The sequence below is a fragment of the Anoplopoma fimbria genome, chromosome 10 (genome assembly GCF_027596085.1).
Source record: "Anoplopoma fimbria isolate UVic2021 breed Golden Eagle Sablefish chromosome 10, Afim_UVic_2022, whole genome shotgun sequence".
In the NCBI taxonomy this organism is placed as follows: Eukaryota; Metazoa; Chordata; class Actinopteri; order Perciformes; family Anoplopomatidae; genus Anoplopoma; species Anoplopoma fimbria.
In genome coordinates, this window is record NC_072458.1 from 9,980,480 (window position 1) to 10,007,759 (window position 27,280).

The 27,280-nt window shown below is 41.4% G+C and overlaps 3 protein-coding genes across 3 annotated transcripts in view; all 3 read right to left on the minus strand.

The window, feature by feature from the left end:
• samd12 (sterile alpha motif domain containing 12) overlaps positions 1–3,188 on the minus strand; it is a 59,483-nt gene extending 56,295 nt beyond the window's left edge. The window contains exon 1 of the mRNA XM_054606572.1: positions 3,143–3,188. Coding sequence (XP_054462547.1) covers positions 3,143–3,155 — 13 coding nt within the window. The 5' untranslated portion in view covers positions 3,156–3,188. The remainder of the gene's footprint in view (positions 1–3,142) is intronic.
• Positions 3,189–8,296: 5,108 nt separating this feature from the next.
• Positions 8,297–10,733, minus strand: abrab (actin binding Rho activating protein b). The gene is made up of 2 exons (XM_054606573.1): positions 9,943–10,733; positions 8,297–8,780 (listed from the first exon to the last, which is right to left on the minus strand). The coding sequence occupies exons 1-2, from the start codon at positions 10,731–10,733 to the stop codon at positions 8,297–8,299; spliced, it is 1,275 nt and encodes a 424-aa protein (XP_054462548.1).
• Positions 10,734–21,005: 10,272 nt separating this feature from the next.
• Positions 21,006–27,280, minus strand: part of angpt1 (angiopoietin 1) — a 57,852-nt gene continuing 51,577 nt past the window's right edge. The window contains exon 9 of the mRNA XM_054605660.1: positions 21,006–24,092. Within this exon, the coding sequence (XP_054461635.1) occupies positions 23,929–24,092 (164 nt within the window). The 3' untranslated portion in view covers positions 21,006–23,928. The remainder of the gene's footprint in view (positions 24,093–27,280) is intronic.

Consider the following 27,280-nt stretch of genomic DNA (forward strand, 5'->3'; position numbering starts at 1 on the left):
TGGTAACTTAGCAGGCCTTGCTCTTCCCCAGCTCCAGCCTCTCTACATATGGTCATTTCTGGTTGCAAAAAAGACAAGATGGAGACGGACAAAATGCCAAACCTAAAACTTCAAAACGGTTGTCAATGAACAAATGGCTGACGCCACTGTGACTACGTCCAAATTTTATATACGTTATATAAAAATGCACCACTTTAGTTGAAATTCCCACTGACACCAGACAACAAACTTCGATAAACTGGGAAATACAGAGAGCTTTCCCTGGTGGGGTGAAGACTTAATCATCATTGTGCAAACTTAAAAGGAAAGGGCTTAAATGTTACTTAATGTTGCTCTTTTATATATAAAGTCCTACACTCCAACTTTAAACAATCGAAGGTAAAAATACTTGTTTTGCTGAAAAGTGGCCCCTCAAACAGTTATTTAAGTTTGGGAGGGAAACGTTTCTTTGGTGAAACTGCTAACAACACTGACATCTGAAACGGGACAAGGGTTTGTGAAGATAGTGTATTATATATGTTGGTATCTATCTCAATCTGAAAAGGCTTTGGTGTATAAGGTAGACAAGTAGCAGGACATTGAAATACTCTGGTAAAGTAAAAGTACCTTAAAACTGTATTTAAGTACATTGCTTCAGTATATGTAGCACCACTGAATCCCACTTTTCATCATCACTGTCTTCGAGCAGGAAGTATTTCAAAGTATTGTATTTCAGCCACAGTATAGATCAGCACAGGATGTTCTGGCCGCTCTAGCAAGTCTGATCAGACCTTGTGTGTTTAGATGTGCAGTTGTTCCTCCCTAATTCTGGCAGACGTATTAGTTAAAGCGGCTTCAGGGAAAGGGACATGACTCTCATAACTCATCTCTCTCAGTGACACAAGTCAGTGAATCACGATTGAATGCACCGAGTTGTCCTACAGCTCCTCGAGCTGCTTAAGTCACAAATTGTATTGAAGCTGCATTTCCCGCTTAACGTTTGCATTTCCGCAACAATGAGAAAATAAACAAAGCTTTTAGTAATTGTGTTCTCCTGCTCAAATGTCATGTACTACACCATCTCTATAATCTTACAGTAATAGTTAGGGAAATGAAAAGGATGAAAGTCTGATCGTAATTATGGAATCCTATGGTTGAGGAGAGAATAAAGAATATCTCTCCATCACAATTATATCTAATAAAGAGATACGGTTAAATACTAACCTATCACTTTCTTTCATCAGTGTTAGCCTGAATAAAAACATTAATAAAAGATGAGAAAGGGAAGAGGAAATGCATAAAACTGGATAAAGGGTAAACCATTCAGCTCTGGAACAAAGTGTGCATCTGCAGCACCAGCCTTCCCATTTTCTTCGGCTGTGAAAGGCGAATCTCAAGGGATGCATGAATGAAACCATACAGAGGGACATGTTGCAGGAAGGACGGCTGTGTTATAGCTGCTGCTGCTGCTGCTGCTGCTGTATCTCATTAGAGGTGTATTAAAAGCTTTGAAACAGGTGGCGATATCTTTTTACACCTGCAGGTCCGCTGTCAACATCATGAATAAGCCTAACAAGACACAAAAAAGGGCACAAATAGGGAAGTTGTTGGCAAACTAAGAGTCATCCATGGGAGGATTTCAGGTTGTCCTCAGGTAAAATATTGATCAACAGGTGCACATGTCAGCTGATTCGGTCCTTTCCCACAGTACAAACATTGTACTAAAATCTGAGACAGAATCTGTGTTTAGCAGTTTCACCATCGGCTGTTTTTTGGGGTCCTTAGCATGGGATGACGCGAGAATTCGTGCAGCACCATGCAAAACAACAACAAACAAGACATGACAAGTCTACTTTCGGGAGAGGAGCAGAAGATTAGGTTCAGGTCAAACAGCACAACGTGTGGACAATGTGAATAAAATGATCTGTCAGGACATGAATAACCTGATCTGCAGGAGTGCCACTGTCTCATACCAATCATACCTGCGTGGACTATCACATGCTGGATTGGACTGGAAAAGCATTTGTATGGCTGTGGCGTAGTGGAGAGCAAGGTAGTTCTCCAATCAGAGGGTCGGTGGTTCGATACCTGGCTTCGGCAGTCGATGTGTCCTTGGGCAAGACACTTAACCCCAAGTTGCTCCCGAAGGCTTGCCATCGGTGTGGACTGGATGATGTATGAATGTTAGTTAGAGTCTGATGGTGGCACCTTGCATGGTAGCCTGTCATCAGTGTGTGAATGGGTGAATGATATGTAATATACTACTGACTGTAAGTCGCTTTGGATAAAATGACTGTAATGTAATGTAATGTAATGAGAGATAGTCTCCTCCTCCTCCTCCTCCTCCTCCCCCCTCCAACATACCTCTCATTGGATTCTGGATCCACAAGATGCCCCCGATAAGGTGAGGAGATTGGCCGAGCATCCCGTGTCACCGTCGGTCACTTTTCTCACCTCTACACCGTCCGGAGCGAGCACCTCACCGCCTCCCTACCGCTAACCGGTTCCTGACAATGAGGAGGAGGAGGAGGAGGAGAGGCGGCTGACTTCCCCCGGGTCCACATGTCACACCACCTGCTGCCAGATGAGCAGCCTCATCCGGAGACCGGTGTTGTGGAACGAGGCTGACGCACGCACGCACGTACGGCGCACAAAAAGATATATGAATATTATCTACAAAACATACAAATAAAAACAATGAAATAGTCCCTGATGTTAGTGTCGGTATTACTGCGGGGCTGGAGAACACGCACAGAGAGAGAGAGAGTGCACGGAGCGCCCGGAGATGATTATGCAAGAGAAGTGGACGCTCTTCGGTCGCAGACCTGTTAACCAGTGCTTGGTCACACACACACACACACACACACACACACACTCAGTAACATCTGAACGCATATAAAGAGGCTGCGCGTGTGTTTGTGTGTGAGCGTGTACCATCACAGTGAATACCAGCGGTGCGTGGTTTTAACAGTGTAATAACAGCAGAAGATGACCGGGACAGTGCACGTAATGCGGGAGCGAGCAGAGGCTGCAACATCACCCAGTCACGGGTTGAGCCGTGAACGCCACACACCTGCTTCCATTACGTCAACCAAAACTAATGTCTGGTATCTCTAACACAACACAACACACAGCACAGAGAAACGGCAGTGAAGCGCCTTACCTTCGACGGCCATCGCGCTACTCCTCAGATCTGAGCATCACTCGCGAGGGGGGAGCAGGCGGGAATGTAAAAGTCAACGCTGTCTCTCCCTCATTGTACCTGGTTCGGTCGTGTTATCACTTTGGCTGCGGGCGAGCCGGAGCGCACAGCTGCTGCCCGCGCCACAAAGGATCCTGGGAAGTGTAGGCTTCAGCGCTTTCTGGGGATGTGAGTGAAAAGAGATTGGTTTCATCAGTATTTGCAGAGGAAGGCAGTTTGGAAGCATGTCACTCTCCCTCTATTTGTGTGTGTGTGTGTGTGTGTGTGTGTGTGTGTGTGTGTGTGTGTGTGTGTGTGTGTGTGTGTGTGTGTGTGTGTGTGTGTGTGTGTGTGTGTGTGTGTGTGTGTGTGTGTGTGTGTGTGTGTGTGTGTGTGTCTGCCCTGCGGTAGGGAAATCAGCAGGCACATAGATATTCCTATAAGTAAGGCCGAGGGACAGGAAGAGAATACTTTACTAAAGTAAAAGTAACGTTCCTTTGATCAAATTTTACTCAAGTACAAGTAAAATTACTTGTGTAAAAAGCAGGTCAGTTCAAATGTAGCCTACCCCTATCATCACTGCATTACGCTTTAAAAGAAGACATTGAATCTATAAAATGTATGAGCTATACATCAGACCATGGAACCCTTGTGGCCAAACCAACAATATATTTATTTTCTATAGAGGGCACATTGCAGCCTGTCTTTACAACGGATCATCCAGTATACAAACATCCTCCTCAGTCTAGCCTTACTAAATTTATTTAGAAAAGAAGAAAAAGAAAATCTGACAATTAAACAAAAAATGACTAACAATAATTAAAAAAGGCTTAGTAGACAAATCAGTGGGTGCAACATTTTAAGCCACATAGCAGAATAAATGTAAAGTGGGGCGGCTTCCCGACTTTCTACCCCTTACTTTAGCCACCCTTGCACGGACCACATCCAACTCGGCTTTCATATTGATCTCAACCTATAGACAGGTAAAGTTTCATCTTGTACAGTTGTGATGCTCATGGTAATAAAAGAGCTGTTGGTAGAAATATAAACACCTGGCTCTACTGAAAACTGCCTTTGTGGTGTAGTTCCTTCCTACATTAGGTGTCTCCAGGAACAACTTTTACCATGATGACTCCCATACGGAAGGTGTGTAAACATCCACCAAGAAACAACACAGAGCTGTTTAAACAATATAAACTACAGCGACTGCAACCACAAACACACACTGAAAAGCAGAGGATAGACCGCACTGATTTTACACATCCTGTAGTGTGTAGTTCATTCTCAAAGTATGATACAACTAGTCCACTTACTGTAGTCTCTCTTTCCCACTATAACCAATCCCAGACTATCTGTCCCACTGTCACTGTCAAAGGTTTCTAACATTTTGAGCTGAATGAAACTGCTATTACTGTGACAGGGATGAACAGCTACAAACAGTAGAATGTTGTCACACACTTGACTGAAGGTAAAAGTTCCACAGTAAACTCAGAAGTCATCACTGGTCGTTTGAGCATCCGCCATGAGCACTTTAGTATCTAGCATGTTAGCAAAACCCAGAATGCACCTGCTGCATGATATGGATTACGTAATGTGCTGGCCAGGTGTGACATGGTGATTAATTCAGTCAGATGTAACTTTTTATTGTTTTTCACCCATGCTGAGTACATAATGCTAACCTTAACACTAAATTAAATTATTATGTCAGCAAAGAACTTTTGTCTCTCCCCTTTGGCTGTGAGAGTAATTACACAAACACAGACAACGCAATCTTATGACATTGGCGACTGCAGGTGAGCTCGCCACATCTCCCCAAATTATGTATTAAATTAGTATTTATGCCAAAATACCCAAAAGCACTCTCACCAGATCTGGATCTTAATGTAGTTGAAGTTAGAAAACCACCACCTGGTAAAATAGTTAAAATATCAGTTTCATATTAGAAGATCTATACAACACTGCTTCAGTATGAAGCTGGAGTATGAAGCTAAGCTAACCAGCAGCTGATTAGCTTAGCTTAACTTGAAACAGGGGCAAACAGATAGCCTGGCTCTGCTGAAGGCAACGCCTCTAAAGCTCAAAACCTTTTATCTCCTTTCTAATCACTCCTCACTTGGTTAGGTTGAAATCAATACAAAGGTCGAAATAAGGGAGATAACCAAGTTGGCTGCAGCTCTCTTGGGCAGAATGTAAAGCAATAAAACCTGTCTACCACAACTGGAGGTTCAGCTTTGTGGAAGTTTCTGCTTTATGTACTCCACTGGTGCAAGCAAGGAACATAAAGTAGTTTTACAAAGACTGTTTCTGAATGGGCATCCCATAATTATCAAGTCTTCAAACTGGCAGCTCCACTTAATACTGAAATCCTTTTTGGTATGCTGATTGAACTACACACCTTCACATGACTCACCTACTCTGTGTGTCAATTGAACATGCAACTTTTCTTCCTGTCTGTCAACCTTCTTTAATGTGTGGAATTATTGTAACCTGCTTGTGTGATATTTAGAACACAAAGTCAGTGTACAGAGGTCATGAGGTCATTGCATTGAAGTGAAAGTGAAGACAAGGAGCAAGAATGTGTGGCATCTGTGACTGAGTCAAGGATAGAATATCTCCAAAGGAAGGAACAGAGAACAGGTCAGGTCTTAGACGGATAAACAGAGGGCCCGCCTGCTCACCTGCCTGCGTCATGGTTTTTGATTGTGACATTCGCATGACTGATATCCTGCAGAGATAAACAAATGATGTAGGTGACAGTACAAGGAAGTCTGAACGTTGTTTCCAGCATATTTCTTCTGTGTGGTGCGTAACAGGTGTGTATGTAGGTATGCTCTTCCTGGTTTGTTCTTTTGTATTAAGGTCTGCTCAGCCTGTCTGAGGGGTTGGCCTGACTTTGATTGATGAACATCACATACAGTAAGTATGTGTGCACGTGTGTGGGTGTGTGTTTGGCTGTGCTTCATTTTCCTTTTCTTCCTTTTTTGAAGAGGAAAACGTCATAAGTCATGAGTTCAAGCAGCCTAAAAATAGAGACACAAAAATGTAGAAATTAAAAGAATATTATATCTTTGTGAATAAATGGCAATTTACTTCTTTTAGTTAAAAACTTTTCCTGTCCCATCACATTAAATATAAATAACACTTACCCTTGGATATTGCTGGAGTAGGCCTCCCACACTCCCAGTGATGGTCAATGGGCCGCCACTTCCTGGCCGCACTGGTTGGGAGAAGGAGCTGTACTGAGTCTGAGCTGCAAGAAGAAGAGATAGAGGACCTTTTTGCGAACATGAATGATGCTTGCACATTTTTCTCCATCATACTGCTCTATTGATGGACTCATTCCTTGTGCTTATGCTCATTCTAGTCTGCTCCTTGCTGTGTGTGTGTTCTCAGACTGACAAATAGCTGACAGAAATGGCCAACATATTGGAGTCTGGATAAGATAAAGTGCCCTAGAATTGGTACAACTTAAAATCATACTCACTGCTGTCTCTAGGTCCAAAGCTCATCTGTTTTACAACCATTCGGCTCATAAGAGATACAGTCTTATAGTCACGTAAAGCAGAGGCTGCATGAAGAGCAAAGACAGCAACATATAGCATTCTGTGAAAAGAAAGAGGAAAGTTAAATGACTCTGCATCTAATTTTGTTATTATAAATTCTAATTATTGTAGACTTTGGATAAATGATAACTGAGTCTCACCTGTCTGATTTTGTTGTGCTATCAACAGACACCTTTAGCAGATAAGACAGAAATAACAGTTTCTCTGTTCGGCCACTTTTATTTGCCTTATAATGATGCAATATAACACTATAAACTGATTCAGGAGTTTATAATATTAGGTCTTTCACAAGTATAATACGATTTTACAAGTGTAAACAAATCTTAATGATCCAGTGTTCAATACTATCACATCACCAAGTCAAACTGTTCATATCAGATCCAATCAGAAAATCTTGATTGACGAGATTTATTGTATCCTGAAACAAAATATACTCCATTAGCATTGGAAAGACATTGCAAAAAAACCCTTGCACATGTACGCAAAGGAGGGAGAACATTTTTCAAAATACCTTTTTGTGTAATTGTTTAAAGTGGCTTTATTAATACGTTTAAATAAAAAAGTATAACAATGTGAAACCGACTGTTGGAGCAGCTGCGAACTGCACAGACCCCTTTCAACTACTGGACATCGTTGTCAAAAGTCCCCTTTACATAGAAAGTAAAACACTTCTTAGGAAAGGTTGCATTCTAATGCACGCATATAGTAGAAAGATGCCACTGCGTATCGCAACGTTTATGTATACTGTAGATCTATGAGAGCTTTTTAATGATAGTGCAAGCGAATACCTAAAATGTACAGAATAGCTCAATATCGCATACTTTCTGCTGAAAAACAAATAGCATCTTCAGTTTGCCCTATTTGTCAAACTCTGAAATTATCCAGCTATCATTGTTTCTGTATGATAGATTCTAGAAACACTCAAAAAATGGATGTGAAAAGAAAAAGTTTTCCTTTTCCTCCCCAGACAGTCATAGCCGCCACCCTTTACATGAATCATTACAGGCTCAGTCTTAAAAGGCCACAAGATTTAAAAGTGCTGTGGTCTGCTCTGCTCCTTCTGCATTGGGCCCGGTGCAGTATAATGACTGCTGAGCTGCAGGTATTCAGGCAATGAAACCCAATCTGTGTGTGAATTACTGTGCTGCACTATGCTGCAAAACTTCTGGTTCTTTGGTACATTAACACATAGGCTAGAAGTTTCTCATTAACATAAGCCATAAAGAAAGTGCAAAAGAGAATCAACTCTGAAGGGAAACTTAAGCAGCCAAAGGCTAGAGCTTCAAAGATTGCAGATTTCTCAAAACATGTCCATGACAGCTCTGACTCAAAAATCCTCAAAACAGGAGGAGTGAGTCTATAAGTATCTACAAAATAGCAGCAAAATATTATTTGGATAATCCACCACGATTTATCTGCCAAGCTTTGGACTTTCCATATTCCTTTGACTTTTATTTGCAAGTATCCACTGAGTAGACCCAGGTCAAATTGTGTTTAAATCCTTAGTCCTGCTTGTTAATGACTGAGTAGCTGTTAGAGGATTTCCAGTACAACTTTGACCCGGGTGTTAACATCACACCAGCAGAGTAATGATCACTCCGTCATCCTGGCCTTGCCACAGCATCTCCCCTTCAAACGCCACTTTCCCGTGTTTCCTGGCCCTCATCAGAATGCCCACCACCTTATCGGAGATCCGCACATATCTGTCAAACAGCTGTCCAAACGTGACGCGGGTCTTTCCGTCCAAGCCCGGATCGGCCATAATCCTGATCACGTAGCACATGTCGGCTATCTCGCGGTGGATGTGTTGCTCGGCACGTTTGGCCCTCTCTGCCGTTTTGGTGCCCTCCTTGGGGCGTCCGTAACCCTCCTCGCCCTTTTGGAGGCGGAGGGACATGGAGTAATCGTGGTCGAAGTATTCGCTGAAGGGGTTCAGTTTCTGGTTTACGGTGTGCTCTGAGGCCCAGCTCTGCCAGCGGCTCTTGAGGTTTCCCACAGCGCTGTATTTCTTGGAGAGGGCGTTGATCTTGATGGCATCCCCGGCTTCCTTTCTGTACCTGGGAGGGAAGTAAGATTACATTACAAATGGATAAAAATATACAGCACACTCCATAACTGTGGCCCAGTAGGAGAGGTGAAATACTGCTCCCTATTTCTTCGGAGCATGGGGCCAGGTATTACACATTGCACCCTAAAGTGTTCAAAATGCAGGCCTAATTGACAAGTTTCGGAATGACGTGATCATGAGATGCGTATGGGATAGAAAACAAAGCAGATCAATTGAGCTTGTGAGGAGACAAACATGAAAAGTTGTCTTAGTGCCTTAAACTGCACCAATCACAAGAGCAATGTTTATTATCCTTAGACCTAACCCACCAATGTTCCTGCCACTGAAATATACTGTAAGATAACATTTGAAGTCTTTACTTGAGTTTTTTTTAAGTTGTCATGGATACAAAGTTTTTGTGGGAACTGCTCCTTCCTGGAAAACTTCCCATCTTAATCTATGACCTCATGGTGCACAATTGTGTGAAATTACCTCCAATCTCCAAAGTAAGTCATCGCAAATACATCAACAGTCCTGGCTGTCTGCCCGTCCTCAAAACCAAATCAAATCAGATTGCCTCTCTCTCTACAATGATCAATTGTGTCAAGATTGATCCCTGGCTGTCAAATGACCAAATTTGAAAATCAGAGCATAAACTGAGGGACTGCCTCCAAACGGCTCTCAACATGCCGAAGGCAGAGCTGGCAACTAGCAGCTAGCAGTGCTAACAGCACAAACATTGCAAACAGAGATAACAGTGTCTGACTGACGGAGAACTGGATGGTGGATTCTACTCATCCGTGGCAACAACGTGGGTCTGGACGGTGCTATCAGCGGTAACTGCCATATGAGCGCAGCGCAGAGCGGCGGCGATTAGGTAGCCAGCCGGCCAGACACACTGGGACTCACATGCATATATAAAGACACTTGGATTGCAACGCACAAAAGCATCTTCATTCTCTGCTCAGGTAGACATTACTCCACTATATCTTTACTCAGCACATTGTTGTTTGCTGCAATATTAATGCTCTGAATTTCGAATGTAGCAGAACACGTTAAGGACGTATACATGTATATGCTGTTTCATCTGACCTTTAAAGCATTTTAAAACCCATTCTGTTGAAAAAGAACTTTACTGTAAAAACAGACAGAAGCTCAGTGATCGTACTCACGTGGGGACCAGGGGTCTTTTAATCCTCAATGCTGACTCCTCGTCTCCTTCAGAGTTGTTCTGCTCTGCTTCTTTCAAAGAGCTTGTCAAGTGCCTTTCATCATCCTCGATGTCCAGTCTCTCCTCCTTTGCCTCAGGATTTCCACTGCGGTCTACATCACCACTACAGGTGTGTCCCTCTCCTGCTCCTTCTCCCTCCTTTCCAAGCTTCTGCTCCTTCTCCACCTGTCTCCAGCTTTTGGTCAGAGATGATACCATGTTGGAGCACTTTCTGCGGAGCGTGGGTGAGCTTTTCTTCTTCAGGAGCCTGTCGATCTCCTCACCCGATGGCAGAGACTCCTTTTTTAAACTTTCGGTCAGGAGCCCAATGCCAGCACTTCTCTCCTGAGCCCCGCTGGTCACCGTCTTCACCACTTCCTTTACCTTGATGTGAGACGGTGGCTCAACTGAGGTCTTGGCCTCCTCAGTCTTGGATGCATCTTTGGTCTCCTTGCGAGGCGCTACGGTCTTTCCAGTTTCTCCAGAACTGACTACATGCTTTTGAGAAGCTTCTGTTGGCTGAATCTGAGCGGGAGGAGGCTTCTTTGGGACCGGCGTCTTTGTTTGCTCCTCGGCTGGACCTCCCAGCCAAGTTGGAGCCCAGCCGCTGGGTTCACTGGCCTGCTTGTGTTCGTTCTCCGTCACCCACTGCTGCCAGCTGCCCGCCAAGCTGCACACCATGCTAACAGTGCGGAGCTTCTTGATGTTCCTGTTGGTTGATGGTTTCCTTTGGCCGGTGTGGTTTTCAGACATAATTATGAGTATTAATGTGTAAATTCAGTCACATTTAATCCCTCTAAGCAATTTTACTGAAAATCTGTCAGATTAGCCTGAACACATCATCTCCTCTCTGCTCAAATCTTTGTTTTCTCCCTCTGCTGCTTTCTAGCCTCACGCTTGGAGCTACGCCTCTAAAACAGGGAGAGCAAAACCCCTAACATGACTGTGGAAAGAATTCCAGTCATCCAGGGCTACAGTCCTTATCGTCTTTCCCTGACACCAGTCACCCCAACAGACTTATGTTTCATCACAGAGTGCAGAGCTCGTAACTAGAGGTAAACAAGGCAGTTTACCAAGGGGGTCCTAGGCTTCATCAGGAATTGCACAGATGCAAAGACCATTAAAGACGTACCACTTGATATGTCACAGTAATACCTTGTGAACTTTCTAGCTCGACTAGATATCAAAGCTTTTCAAGCTAAATGCAAATATACAGTATATAACCTCTTCTATTTTGCTGCATATTATAAAACCTGTACACTGGGAGATAATTAACTGGTCTTGTGTCACCATACTCTGCTTTAAGCTGTTTCACCCAGTGGTAAAAGAGGTAGTCAGACACTTACCTTAAAGTGAGACTATGCAACTCTTCGTTGTTAAAGAAATAACACAAACTTCCTCAAAAAAAAGATAAGATGAACTCAAAAGCAATAAAACGCACCCTTTCTCAATTCATTGTTGTTGTGTTTTTGCTGCTATACATTTAGTTGGTCTGGTATGACCAAAAGCTAATGGTGGCAAATGTTAGTATGCAAACTCTTAACAGATTTTTTTCATTCTTTATTTGAATTATTTTATTTCCTTTTGGTATAGTTGAATCTATAACAATGCATCATATTTGATATGCTAGTTATGTGTTTTGTACGTAAAATCTTTATTTTGAAAATAAATATGGCTGTCAGAAAAATGTAGTGGAGAAAAAAGGAAATGGAAAAACTCAAGAGAATACTCAAGTAAAGTACAAATATCCCATAGCTGTATTTAGTTAAAATGCTTAAGTAAATTAAATTTAAGTTACGTTCCACCACAGGTTTCACGGTAATGACAGTTTGCCAGGGAGAAGGGAGGTAGTAAATTAAATGATGACCATTAGCCTACAACGTTTACGACGAGATGCAGGGAAACCAACAAAGTAAGACAACCCCAGGTATTATTTCTCTGGCATTTGGAGCACCAGTCCGATAAAGCTTTAAAATCTTACCTTAAAAACAAAATCATTCTCCCAATCATTGTCAATGTAGCAGCTCCAGATTTTATACTTAGTGACATTGCAAGTCTAAGACTTATTTTTCTGGTGTCTGGCTTTGAGTGAGAGGAGCTCATGTTCACAAATATTGATTGAACTTTACTCATTCATGGAATAACATATTGGAATTCTTAATTTAGGAGGTGTTACCCTTTAAATTCTAAAATAATCTCACAATATACACTGAAATTAACAAAAGAACACTGTTGTAGCTATTTAAAAGTTCACTATGTGCAATGTGGCAAAATATCTACCAGTGGTCATAGAAGCTTATCCTGTGTGGCAAGTATTTAGGAGACCTACATTGGCTGGACCAAAAACGCAAATAGCCCCATCCAGAGGCAGTGTTTGTTTTGTCCGTTCTGGGCTACTGTAGAAATATTGAGAACCACTTAATATGTGGTTTTAAACTGCTCATTCTAAGGTAACACAACACTACTTTTTTTCAGGTGAGTATGCACTAAAGAAAACCTAATATTATTATATTCCACTCCTGCCAATAGATACCCTTAAATGCTCCAAACCGTATCTAGTTCATGAACACTATCAGATCTATCAGACGCAGCTAAACTTAAACATAAAGCATCAAAGATACGAGGAGACACTGTATCGGAGGTGAGAACATACAACAAGGAGCTTCTGACTAGGAAAGAACATGAGACCTGGAGGAGACGAGGACCTCCTGCTTACGCATGAAGGGGTTTTAATCTTGCAGTGCAGCTGGCAGTGATATCACCCATTCACTTAATGGAGCAGAGAGCTGCATGCACCATGACTCTATCAACATCAGGACTTATGCTTTGCTAAACTGATCCTTGGCAGGGGGTTTAGTGCTGAGTTAAGAGCTGTGTTTTATGTGAACATATATGATGTAGTTTTATGTGTGTTTGCAGCGGAGGGATATTCATAAATAGGACTTGGCACACACACGCACGCAGACGTGAAGTTGCAGCTGTTGGCAGTCCGTCACGGAGAATGGAAGTGACTCATCCAGCATCAGCACAGGATGTCTTTCCAAACCGAGTCATCCTGATGATATATACAGTTTCACATCCTGCTCCTCTGAGAGGAGGATTAGTGCGCCTCCACAAGGACAGACAGGCTCACTGCGGTTTCAGGAAAATATGACACCTGGATTGAATTTCCTTCTGCGACTTATGTGGTATATCTAAGGGAAATCAAAGTATTTAATTTACATTTTTTCCAATTAATTTCTTTTTCTAAAGCCTAATCACAAATATGCCTCAGAGGGCTTTTTAATCTGTACAGCATACAACGTCCTCTGTCCTTGGTCCCTCACATAAAATAAGAAAAACTCCCCTAAGAAAATAAAAAATGATCTATATTATAGTGTATATAGTATACCACAACTCAAACATCACACAATTCCATCAGCATCCTCCCTTGTTATTTTTACATAAAATAAAACCATTTACTCCTGCAAACATTTTGTGTGATCTGATATACTATAGATATAAAAATACTAGTCAAAATCACATTGAGGACACACGGTCCATCTGTCTCATCCAAGACAGCCTTCAAACTCTGTTTCTTTTGTGGAGCACCATCTTGAGCTTTTCCTAAAAGTATAATTTCCAGGCAAAGCTTGATATGACCTCCGAGGCTGCATGCTTGTATCTTTAAATGACGGCAGATCTCCAGGGAAACTGGAACAATTTTGATGGCAGTGGAAGCACAAAGTCTGTCCCATCTCTTGGCAAAAGGAAGATCATTCATCCTTCCTCCCACACGCTAATGTGACAGTTTAAGAGTTTCTGTCAGTCTTCTTCAGTCATTTACTTTGTTAAGTATGTATACAGTTTGACAGAAATGTCAAAAAGTAAGGTTTTATTATCGAGGGACTTCATTATAGTTCAGTGACTGAACATGTAGGCTAAATGTAAGGGTGGCAGTCTACCAGTAGAGGCTGCTATGATTTCATTGTTGAAGCACTGTAACTCTCCACAAGGACACAAAGTGGTCTCTACAGCTCATTGTTTTATTTTCTAATATTTAATAACCCCAGTATACACATTCACCCCTTTCTACTAATGAATCATCAGCCAGTCAGGCTGTATGTTGAATTAGAGCACATTGATGTGCACTGTACACCACAGTTTAGCATATTATACTGAAGAAAGTACTTTTATCCCAATATCTCACCCTGACGATTTATTTGGGTGCCTTTGAGATTGGACTAGAGCAAAAATCAATCAATCAAACTGTATTTGCACCTTTCATACAGGTGAGTGCAGTTCAAAGGGCTTCACAGATGACAGACGAGCGTCAGTGTAGACCGTGAGAAAAGAACACAAGAGACAAAAACAGTTCAGCAATTTGAGACCAATGCACGCAAGACAATAGAAAATGATGAAAATGTAACAAAATAGAATTAAAAGCTGTAATACATTATTAGTGGTAAAACAGCATGGAATAAAAATAAATAACATAAATAAAATAGAAAAAAGTGCAATATAATAAGTGATCAATCATTTAACTATAAAAATAATAACATTGAACAGCTCAAATACAATAAAATAAGTGATTTATTAAATAACTGTAAAACAGAATAAAATGCTGCAGCTTAAATACAATAAAAGTAGTGAATACAATTAAACCATTCTAGATCTAAAGCCTGGCACAGGAAGGTTTTAAGTTTACGTTTAGAGATTTTAACATTAACAGCAGCTGTCAGATCCCAAAGGTGATACTGACAAAAAAAAAAAGACAAAATACAGTTGTCAAAAACGAGCAAATAACACTGGATAAGTGATGATAAGTGACTGTCCATTAAAATGCCAGTAAACATCTGCTGATCTTTAGTCATGACAGCAGTGGAACAATGTCTTCAGGTGGTTTTCATTCTGTCTCAGCTTCTGCAGGTGGGAGGCCGGTGCATTTCCTGAATTACAGTCTGCTCTGACCGGGCGGTCGACCCCACTGAAGGAAGAGGACGTCCAGCTCTGGAGCGTATGCACCTGTGTCTGCTGCTTATCGTCATCTGTACTGCTGCTGCTGCTTTGTTTACCCTCCACTGCTTGTTCCAAGGTTGTTTTATTTGGCCGTCCTTATTGTTGCGCACTAATTTTGCAGGAATGTGCATCTGTGAGGGTCTCTCAAACTGCTGCTCTGACCCCTGTGTGCGATGCGGATTCGGGTCACTCTGGGGGTGATCTCGCACGTAATTGGAATCCTGTTGTTGCAATGATCAGATCAACGTCCCAGCATGTACGAGACATTCATAACCATCATCGAGATTGCAGCGGTAGCCCGGTTTATTTATCAAATTAGTAAATGAAACAGCTGCAACCGGGATTCAGAGGATGTTTTTCACTTCTCATCTGCACAGTTTGATGGATTTAATGTCTCTTCATTTCCGGGCTAATCAACAACAACATCTTTAACGGTCAAACACATGGCTCTTGACAAATCATCTGAAATAAGTACAGTTCTGATCCAACTAGAGGATCTCGCCTTTCCACAATGCTGACCTCAACAAAGAGGCCAGCCGCACAAATCTGTCCTGGCCCAGGAAAAGTAAACCACTATGTAATCCACTAATACTTCCTTCCGAGGGGGCTGAATGTTATTGTTTGGCTGTGCCACTTGGCCCTGACAAATAAAGATGGGAAGGACAGTAAATTAAAGCAAGCTCAATACAGGGGTCAGCGAGGGACGGCCAGGAGGCTGAGAGGAAAACCTTGTCCCCCTGCAGAGGGCCCGACAGGATGACAGAGAGCACTGCTGGAGCCAGACGAAGTCATTAGAGGCCGGTTTGGATTTATGTGACAGCTTCCACGACAATGTTTTACATGATGAGGTGGATGAGGAAGGAGTAGGATAAAAGATAAAACAGGAGCTCTTTGGAGAGGCAAGTGTTTACAGATGCAGTGGCTCTAAGTGGCACTGTTTTATGTTAAAGATGTCGCTCTGTGTCGCTGATAACTGGCTTTAAATAGCACTCAGAGCTTTGAGCTAAATGCTAACGCAGGCAGGCTAACATGCTCACAATGACTATGCTAACATACTGATGTTCATAAGGCATAAGTTTTACCACGCCCACACCTACTAGCCTGTTAGCATGCTAATATTTGCTAATTAGCAGTAGTATTTGTCACTTCATTAGAGTTATTCCAGAGGAGTAACAAAGGAGTGGTTAGAAAAATTAATTGCTTTTGCATTTAGTTACTTTTCAAAAATTCTCATTCATCCTATCTTTTTTTCAGCACTGTATATAATACAATTTAAAATGTGTATTGGTTAATCCCAGGCCATTTTATTTATTCTTTACAAGGTTTCTTAATGGACATTGGTTCATGTTTTTAGTTTTTAGCATAGCATTAGCAAAAACATCAGTGCTAACAGCATGACAACACTTCCAAGTGGTTTACCAAAACTAACTTTAAAAAGAAACATTATAACATCTGAGAAAAAAATGTAGGTCATAGGACTGAAGGTTAAGATAGACATTTTCGGTAAAACTGACAATGTGTTCCAAAATACAGCAAATAGAGTGAGATAACTTTCATTTGTTCTTCCCATGGCCTTCAAGACACTTAAATGATGCTACTTCCTGTTGATCATGTGACTTGTGGAATTTACCAATTAGAAGGGAGGGGTGTCAGAATAATGTTTTTTAACTAACATATTATGAATTTCCAATGAGTCACACAATTATATGAAAAATTAAGATTATAATCATTATATTTAATGGTGAAATGTACTGTGAGAGAGTGGGGACAGGCTAAGTAGTTTCTTTGAAAGGTTTACATGATGTTTTTTTAAGTGCAAAAACTTCACTTGAAAATACAATATTTGAATCAGTTTTTCTCTTCTGAAATGAAATGGGTCTTCTGTAAAGGTCAGTGAATATTGCAGCTTTGCCTGATGGAAAATGTTAAACTATCATGCAAGAGACTCAAAACTATCGTAGTTTTGAGTCGCTTACAAATGTACCCACATTGTTTTTTTTAGGAAACACGAGGATGTAGCTGCGATGCGTTGAAGGGGGTGTGTGTCCATTAGTCCATTTGTTTGAAATAGCTCTGTTACAAAAATGTAATTACAGTACTGGGAGCCTGTTCATACTCCACATAAAAAAGTTAGGGCCATAAGCTAAGCTAATTTGATAAATAACTTGGCTTACTGTTGCATTCAGAGCAATCTATCGTGCAAACTCTCTTCTCACGAGCAGCGAGCTGCAGAAGAGAGGACTGCATTCATTAACGTGATAGCCTACAAGTCAAGCATGAGTCGCTTTAAAGAGGTCACATGAGAAAAGATGCATAAACACAGACGTAGGATCCATCCAGAAATTGATTTAAATGATAAATCGCTGACTTAAACCTTTTTGGCATTATTGATTATGAGTTGTGGGAAAATAAGGCCAACTTAGGTTGTTTTTTAAAAAGCTTGGTGATTTGCATGCTGCATCACTGTATTTCAGAGATATTAAACGTGTTAACAAAACATCTGGCCTATTTGCTTTGACACATGGTCTCGTTACCAGAGATCTTATAAAAACATGTTGCTTTTGGCTCGCATGGCGTCAGTCAGCAGTCGCACTTCATTACTTGTGACCGCAGCAGCCTCTGGAGCAATAATTGGCCACACACTTCTCACTTGTTACACGGACCTTCATAATGTTACCAACACCAAGCTCTGAAATCAAACGCCCCCCAAAAATAGGATCTGCGCGTTCGTTCTTCCAACGAATCTGCATCCAACTCATCATGCTCTCTGACGTCCACTCTGGTTTCCCATATTTTTCTTATCGTGAATTTCCCAACATGTCACAAGAATGGAAAAAAATGCTTCAATTTATGAATTACACAAACAGGCAAATATTTTTGAGCTTCATCTTCCCAGGATGTCTTAAGATGATTTAAAGTCTCTTCGGGCTCCGTATTAGCTGATTCGGCCTTTACTAACATCTGAAAGAGAAATACACCTCTAAGCTCTTTTCCTCCAGCTAAGAAGCCTTCACGCTATCATCAGTGTGAACGGCTCCTGCCGGGACCTGCAGCATCTCTCTCTGCTTCACACCCTCTGTGTACACCAAGTGTCACTCTCACTCCCACAGGCCATCAATCATACCCAGCTCCTTTTGAGTTTTTCTAGATGAGGGAGTCCCTCACCTCAACTCAGGTTTACATTCTTATTCCACTCCATTAATTTAGCTAAACCGCAGGAGTTTGTACTCAAACCAGCATTGTTCTATCCATCACGGCTTTTCTCCCCACGGTTGGGAATATGTAAGCGATATATATATATCGCTTACTTTGATTGCAAACCATTCTTGTGATTAAACTCACGAAACTTGCAGATAAAAGTTGGCCTTTCGTTGTCTCGAGCAATCAGAGATCGGATAACTTCTTGTTGAAGATTTGGTAAATCTATAAAATTCATTAACTTGACGTGGATAATGTTTCAGCTTGATACAATGCTCAGCACATATGAAGGAAAACTATGATTCTTTCAGTGTGTAACTTACAGCAACGCCAAGTCTTAATAGTTCTGCAGAGACCACACAGTTGGTTTGGGATTATAGAGTCCACTGCAGTGAAAGGGAGTTGCACACATTGATGTCGGCTTTAATATAATGACTTCAGGGTGACTTGCGTCTGATAAATTTATGAGTTCATTCTCCAGTGCCCTTTTAGCTTTTAGTATGTTTGCTTTATCGGCGGTCGATATCTGTGCCAGCTATGTGGTTGAACTGATGAGTTCTTTAGTTGCTGGCGCTGCCAATTGCCCCGCAACATGAAAAACATTAAAGACCCTAGTCGTTAATTTAAACAAAGGCAACATGATGTCACTGTCAACAGAGAGCCAAAACATTGGGCTTTCTTCTTCCCTCACAAAGCTGTGCAACTCATAGCTAAAGTTTGAAGCGGCTGGCATTTAATGTCTGTTAAATTGTCTGAAAAACAAACAAATTCATTGATAGTGGTTAGAAATCTGAAAAAATACCAAATAACAAGAAAAACAATTACAAGGAAGCAAAAATCACAAAAAGCAGGGTATAGCACAGTTTTACGCCATTTTACTTGCATGGGAAGAAAACCTACAGTTATTTTGTTTATGAATTAATTCAAGATAGTTAACCTGACAAAGTTAAGCTTTGTTCACAGGCTGATTAAATAAGCTACTTTTTCTTTGGAGCATAGACTGTATAAAAGAAGTGGCACATTCACCATGATGTCACCCATTGGTTAGCAAACCACGGTTTTTAAGCCTCAAGTTCGGCAACTTGGCCGTCACCATCTTAGTTTTTGGAGCCAGTACCAGTTCCCAGTGCAATACAGGCAGCAACCTCTGGTTCTGAAGAGTGAAGCCAATGTGCAAGTGTCATTAACTCGCATTCTTTCTAATTACCATCAGGGGGCGACTCCTCCGGTTGCAAAAAGAAGTCTGATTGTATAGAAGTCTATGAGAAAATGACCCTACTTCACACTTGATTTATATCCTCATTAAACCTTGTTTACTGAGGTAATACATTTTTGCCCTTTGTCGCTCGTATTGTGAACACAGCATTAGACTTCATAGCCATGGTATGTGTTGATTATAACATGGATATGATCCAATCAGATTGCTTGTTTGAGGTACCCTTTTATTAATCACTATTCGGTTTCCTTTCTTATTTACATTTGGCTTGATTTAGAACTAAATCACTTCAATTTGACCAATTTACTCGAATCCCTTATAATACATCAAGGCTCCACAATGAAAGAGGATTGTATCATTAGCTGGTCCCTTTTGTTTTAATGTCTTTTTTATCATGGTGGTACTCTGCTTACCACAGGGAATATGTCTTCTGCTTGTCTGCTTAAATCCAACCATCTCAGTTTTAATATAATGAGGGTTTGTACTGGTGCAAATTTATTTGTACTGGATTAATAATACTGGGATTAGGAGCACATTCTTAAAGCATTTTATGATTAAATCTGATCTGTGAAGGGATACAGACATATGCTCTATTTTTACTTCCACTTCCTTTCTCCATGTATCCTCAATGTTTTTATAAATTTCCATGGTAGCAGGTGGCCCCTTCAGGGGGTTCAGTGGCCCACAGTGTTCATACTGCAGGTACTGTGCTCTGTCGTATCTGATTTGATTGAGGTCCAACGCTGTCCGTCTGCATGTGGATCAGACCCTCAGGGAGTTCCATCGCCTCAGCTCTTCCTCTGTTAACAGGAAAGGATCCGCTTTCAGCAGAGCAGCCTGGCCGTTGATGTAAGGAGCTGCCGGTGTGTGTGTGTATATCTGTGTGTGTGTGTGTGTGTGTGTGTGTGTGTGTGTGTGTGTGTGTGTGTGTGTGAGATGACAAGCGAAACACCACTTTGCTTTGACACCTGAATGTCCACCGGAGACAAAACCTCCCCCCCAGTTTAAGAAGTGGTTCTCGGTAGCTCCTGTCCTCACGCCAACAAAGGACAGAGCTTAGGACCCACATAGGTGTTTGCCAGTGTGTGCGGACCCTCTTCACACCCCACTGCTCCGGACTCTCTATAGAACACATTCCAGCGAGGGTGTCGGGTCAGTGCAGGCGCTAAAGCGGTGCTTTGCAGGCTGCAGTAATTTGTTTAACCTCTGATTAGGCCCAGGAATGTCAGCTATGAGGACACTACGGGTCCCGACAGCATCGTTTGACACTTCGGCAATCTGTCATTGCCACTAGTGAGCAAGCAGGCGGGTCACCACTCGAGACAAAAGCCACTCCACTGCCGGGCCAGAGAGGGAGTTTAATGTCTGAACCATCTGGTTTAGGCGGAAGAGAGCAAGTCTGTGTATCTGTGGGATTTATCTTGTGTCTTTCTGTGCAATAACCTCGCTTTGCATGACATACAGTGTAGCATTTGTATCGGAAATGTTATCATGAAAGGAAGCTTTATTTAAAGCTAAAGCATGTCTGCTCAAAGACTTTAAACCTATGTCTATCATCACATCGATTTGGCTCACAAAGTTCCTCCTGCACGCAGATTGAAAACATTTCCTCTTTTATTTAAACTAGCAACAAAACACTGACCACATGTTACAAAAAGATGTTTAAATAAATCTGCAAAATCTGGAATGGAATGAGGTAAAAGCAGAGTTATCAAAGGCACATTTCTCCAGGGTTATTATCTCAACTTCAAAGTTTTAAGCTCAACTTCTAAACACCACTGTACTTCTGGTGGAGTAAAAACAGAAAAAAAGAAAAGAAAGAATAGCTTTCCTCAGGAGAGCTGCTCTACGTACACACACACACACACACACACATTCAATCGTACAGATTTTAGTACGTTAATAAACATGTCAATTGTAGTTTTACAAGTTCCAGATACACTTTATCTTCTCACCACATGTACCTTTATTAATACCCCACAGTAGATTCTGTTATTACAAAGCTGGAAGTTATGAAATATGCGTTCACACGGATCACTTGGTGGAATTATTAATTTCATGCTTCATATCCAACTCCAGCTTTTTTATTTTTTTCCCCAAAGTTACATTGATGAGAAACAGAAACTGGCTGGATTCTGAGGCCGTGTCATGTTTATGCCTGTGAAAAACATTTAGGATGAAACTTGTCTTAAGGTTAGAGGCTATGACCAGTCTTAAAGGGTAACTGCAGTACTTTTCAACCTGGAAAGGGGCTGCAATGTTATCGCTACGGGCAACTCCTCCCCGTCCATTAAACGTCCACTAAAAGTGCTTGTTTCTGTCACTGACAGCCTCTGATTATGTTTGTACTTTTCGCTTGATCCGGTCCGTTTAGTTTTGAGTCACGTGAGTGGAAGAGAGTAGTAATGGTGTTGTTTAGAGTTTGTTGTGTTTGAGTCTTAGAAGTGACACAAGAGGGTCGAGCTATACACAACCAAACACCGAATTGATGATCTGAAAACACACTGTGAACGAGTTGTAAAACAAGGACATCAACTCCCAGACTGGACAACGCCGTGGTAGCGTCCTGTCAATCACAAGGTAGCCACGCCCTAAAGCATACCCTGCTTTATGGTGTGTTTTAGTCATAATTTACTAAATGAACATCATGCTGTATTGAAGAAGAGTTGAAACTAGTGATTGAGACCATAAACTCAAGTTAACAATGTTAACTCAGGTAATAAATCCAGTGAGAAGTAGGGTCATTGTCTCATCGACTTCTATACAATCTGATTTCTTTTTGCAACCAGAGTGAGGCCATTAGAAAGAATGCAAGTTTTAGGCACTTCTATGTTGGCTTCACTTTGAAGACATGGAGGCTGCCGCTTGGTTGGAGTACAGAGAGCGTAGCTTAACATTAGGTAAATAAACAGCCATGACATTGAAACTCTATAGATGATTTCAACAATGTGGGTGTAACGCAAGATTTAAGAAAAAGCTGTTTCCAAGCTAAAAGACAGAACGGATCAAGCGAAAGGTGATGAAAAACGTTTTATTTCTCTGAAGGGTCCTTTTTTCATCAGCTTGTCAGACACTTACAACAACAACCTGAGCCTGTCAGCGGCAAAAACAAGCATTTTTAGTGGCCGTACAGTGACGGTGAGGAGTTGCCTCTAGCGATTACATTGCAGCTGTTTGGTGGCTGCCGTCTACAGCGCTCTCCCTAAACATTGGACCAATATCAAAAATTGTTGTCACTTAGACACAAAATCATGGAAAAATAGGGTTTGGTCAGTACTGAAGTCACCCATAAAGAGCTTTTATAATGTCCTTTAGAGTTAGAAATAAGATTCAGTTATATGAACTTTGACCTCATTCTTTGTGGCACACCAGCTTAATATAAGCATTTACATCTTTGTAAATATAGACGGATCACGACGTGGTTTTTCATCATCCCACGCTGGAATATACTGTTTATCTCTGTGTATTTTAGAGAATACACATTATTACTAGTATATGCAAACCTGCATTCTCTTGCCCCCCATGTTCACACAGCTGTAATTGTTATATATCACTAATAATATGAATCAGTATTAATGTCCTTGTTTTTCATATTCAGCAGAGGTAAGGTGATCACTCACAAGCTGAACCTTGGCAGGTACTAGTCGTTTCTCAGCCAATAGCAAATGCAAATAGATCTCAGTCCAGAATCTAACCCAATAAAAACCAACCATGTTGAACTCTAATAATAATCACACTGTCGAGGCAGCTGGTGTGTAATCGCCAGCAAATACTGCAAGTGACCCTTGTAACTTTTACCAGCTCATCACTCGGATTTCAAGGTCACCTTAAAACTCAGCGTGCGTTACACTGTGTAGTACAAAAGACAATTGCATATCACTTTGGATATTGTATACTGTTGGGATAACACAAATTATACTAAAAAAAACACAATATATAATACAATGATAATATTTATGGGCTCTGTGAGCAACATTTTAATAGAAAAGCATCATCTCCCTATAGAGTTCCAGATAAGTTCTGTCCTGCAGTTGAAGAGTCAGTGCTGCTCTGTCATTGCTGCTTTCCATTCAGAAGAGTTCATTCCTCTATATTATCACAGCGCAGGTCCCAATAATAATGGAAAAGATGTGGTTTGACATTGTGCTTGAATTTTTAAGAGCTGTTACAGCACGCTCTTAATGTGCACAAATTGCGTGTGGAGATAACACATACTGAACGCTTTTGTCCTTAAATAACGTCAACTTTGTGAACCTGTTTTGGGAACAGAAACAGTTCAGGTGAATCGTCTCTTGCTCTGTCGTTCCTCCTCATGGCTGGTTTTCAGTTCGCTGAGGGGAAAAGGTTATGATAGTCAGCGGCAGTGCAGCACAATAGCCGTCACCCTGGAGAGGAACCAGATTGAATAAAAAAAAAAAAAGATTCATTGGATGACTCCCGGGGGCCAGCGAAAAAATGAGATGAGACAAGAGGATAAAATAGGGAGCGTCCCTCTAATGTGCTCCACAGCCCTTTGGAAGTTAAAAGTTCAAAGGACTAAGAGAAGTCCAGCGGGCGGATCATCATGACCGTGGCTCGTAGCGAGTAGCTGGGGCCCTTGAAGTAGTGCCACTTGATACCGTTCAACTTCCCTATGTGTTGGCCTTGGTTGAAGTACATGCCGTTAAGGTTGGACGGGCCGCAGGCATCAAACCACCAACCTGAGAAGAGAATAAGGGGAAATTAAATATTATTTGTAAAGCATGGATGCCTTTTAGCAGAAGAAACAAGGCTTTAACTTAGGTGTTGATGAAGTCACCTCTATCAGAAGGTTTTTGTCCTTGGTAAAGGTTGACAGCTTCCCATGGCCTCTCTCCCACAGGGCCATGGCAATGCTTCAGACACCATTACACTGCTATCTGCCCAATGTGTTACTGTCACAGGGTTCACTGGCATGCCCGTACCTGCTGCTGGACTTTCGGTACCTCTTTCTATTTAAAGCAAAGGGTGCATGTGCACGAGCTCCAGTATGACACCAGAGTAGTGAATGGCATGTGAAACTTTTATTCTACTTCCAAGGTGACACATTACATAATATCCCTTAGGTACATATGGTGCTTAGAGGAAGGGTACGCATGCTTGGACTTAGAGGACGGTTTTTTTTTGTTTTGTTTTGTTTGTTTTTTACATTGGCTTCATGCATCTTTCAGAATTAGTAGAGTTTAGCAGGGTCTGATTGGTTTAGCAACGCAAAACGGACATTAACTGTTCCTACATCTACCTACTGCTTTTGGTCACTGCAGCAGTTAAGATCTTAAAAGTAGGGAGATATCATGGACCAAATCTGTGGAACAAGCTGCCCTAAATATCCACCAAGACTCACATTGCTTAACCTCTTGCTTTTATGCAGCTTGTGTCCTCACTTTTATTGGATCTTACTGACAGTATATTCCTATTTAATCTTAATTTCAATTCCTGGTATTCTACCTTATTTTATTGTATATGAATGTTTTGCTTTTGAAATTTTGTCTAAAATATTTAATATATTTTTATAAAATTATATAATATATGTATATATATAGTCAGAGTTTTACTGAGCATAACATATAATCTTTTATTCACGTCTCACATCTGAACTAGTGAACACCTGCTTGCTGATACAGTCCGATATAGAACGTATGTGAGGCATGGCATGCGTCAGACACACGGGGACAAATGGCAGCTCCTCCCCTCTCTCCGGTGAGACCTGAATACCACTGCGGCCTACAGGCTGACATTTCACAAGAGCCGTCAGTAATCAGGAGCAATGTTCTGCCCTTGTTGCTGGCGTGAATCGCCCAAGATATAAATTTCACATTGATTGCTGCTTCATCATGAGACACGTACACAGCATAGCATGGAAACTGGTGGACACCTCCTTACATTTCCACAGCTGCTTATAATTTCAGTATATGCTGGCCACCAGTGGAAACCAAATATGAACTTACACTTGCTCTGCTATAATTTCTTAGGAATTTTTTGGTAATAGTCCTCAAGCTGAAGAGCTCTCTCAGAGAAGCCACTGCACCTGACATCTTAACAGATGGACAAAAGTTGTGAAAGGTTAAAGCTGCTTTAGTCAATATTTATATATTAATGGTTAATTAAATGATTACATGTAATGGTAAAGTGGATGCTTGTAGTGACGAATCCACAGGTAAATTGTGACAAAACTGTGCAGTTTCCATCAGCTCCACAGGCCATTTCAGAGTCCTTTAGCTCATTGTTTTGGTTTAAGTGCTGGCAGGTTTCATGAGTTTCCAGCCACAGCAGGCGGCTGATTTAATCCCGTAAACTCTAAACTAGATTTACCGCCTCCAGGTTGCATGCGTCCGCCAACCACTCATGTTGCAGTTATCCATCAACGATTTCTGTTCAAAATGTCACCACTTCACCATTTTATCCTATGAGAGGTTTGTGTGAAATTGTCAAAATTAGCATATGAATTCTGGAGTTAGGGCCTGAAATTTGTTATGTGAGGTTGATCTCAAAATTCTAATAAACTTATCCTTGAATCCAGGTGGATTTTCTGGCCAAATTTGAAGAAATTCCCTCCAGGCCTTACTAACATATCGTGTTCATGAGAATGGAGGGTGAAAGCCCCCCCCCAAAAAAGGCTAATCTTCTGTACAATACCTGCCCAACACCAAACGTCAGACAGACAAAGTTAGAGACTAGCTCATAAACATAGTGGAGCATTTAGCAGCTCAAGAGGAGATGTTTCCCAAATGACGTGGTAGAGACCAAAACTGAGCTAAAAGGAGAGTACATTTTGGATGCTTTACTAGAAGGCTATCTGCTGAATGTGTCAGTAGGCAATATGTTTTAACACATGTTGTGTTTACAGCTTTTTTCTGCTACCCTGAAGTGGCCCAAAAACAGCTTTAAATTGGAAATGAAATAACTGTAAGCCACTTAATCACAAAAAAGAGTCTAGTGTCATACTACATAGTTTATGACCCCCGGCCACAGTTCGAATGAAAAGTAGTTGACAGAACCGGTAGAAAAGCTTTAAATAAAGTCCTATAGTTGGATGGGATGGGGTTTGGTGGTATCATCCCAAAGTGTGTTGTGAAACCTGCTGTTTTATTTTATGTTTTTTTCCCTCTTTAACAACGAACGGGTGTCTCCTACTTGCCATCCTTCACTCGTTGATAAAGTGCAGACCACACAACCGCCGTCACACTCATAAACATTCAGTGTGCACAGCAGCAATCCTTTGGGATTTATGACCAGTATCCTCTCTGTTTCCAGGACAGATATCTTTACTGACTTGTAAAAACAGTGGAGATGTCTTCTTTTGAAAAAGAGAAAGTCTAGTGCCGTTTGTTCTCATGATGGAGGGATCCCCACTACCTCCTACTGTCAGTACTTTATCCCTGCTGTACGTTCTGGTGTTGTGTAAATGTATACATTACAGTGTGTGTATCCTCCTGTGTCTTCTTAACATGGCATGCTGCAGTTGTCCTCATAAATGTAGCAGAGAAATGTAGCATTTTCCAGACACTTACATCACTTGATGTCAGCCCCGCTCTCATAAATGCAGGGGAATAAATCAAATGATATACTGTATATACTGCAGCACGGTGCTGGGTCCAGAACAGCCTCGACTCCAGCTACATGTTGTCATTGTTCTCCTTTGTGGCCTGGCCATAGGCAGGCCATGAATCAAGCAGAGTTAGGGTGTTGATTGGTGATCAGATGCCAGTTCCCTTTAACCCACTGCATTCACAACGACCTAAGAGGTAATGCTGATCTTAAATCTGCACTTAGAAATGCTTGATTAGTACCAGGTCAGGATTCCACAGCCGGAGATCTGCCATGAGGTGACAGGGAGGGTCACTGGGCTCCACTTACACAGCAGGAGAAT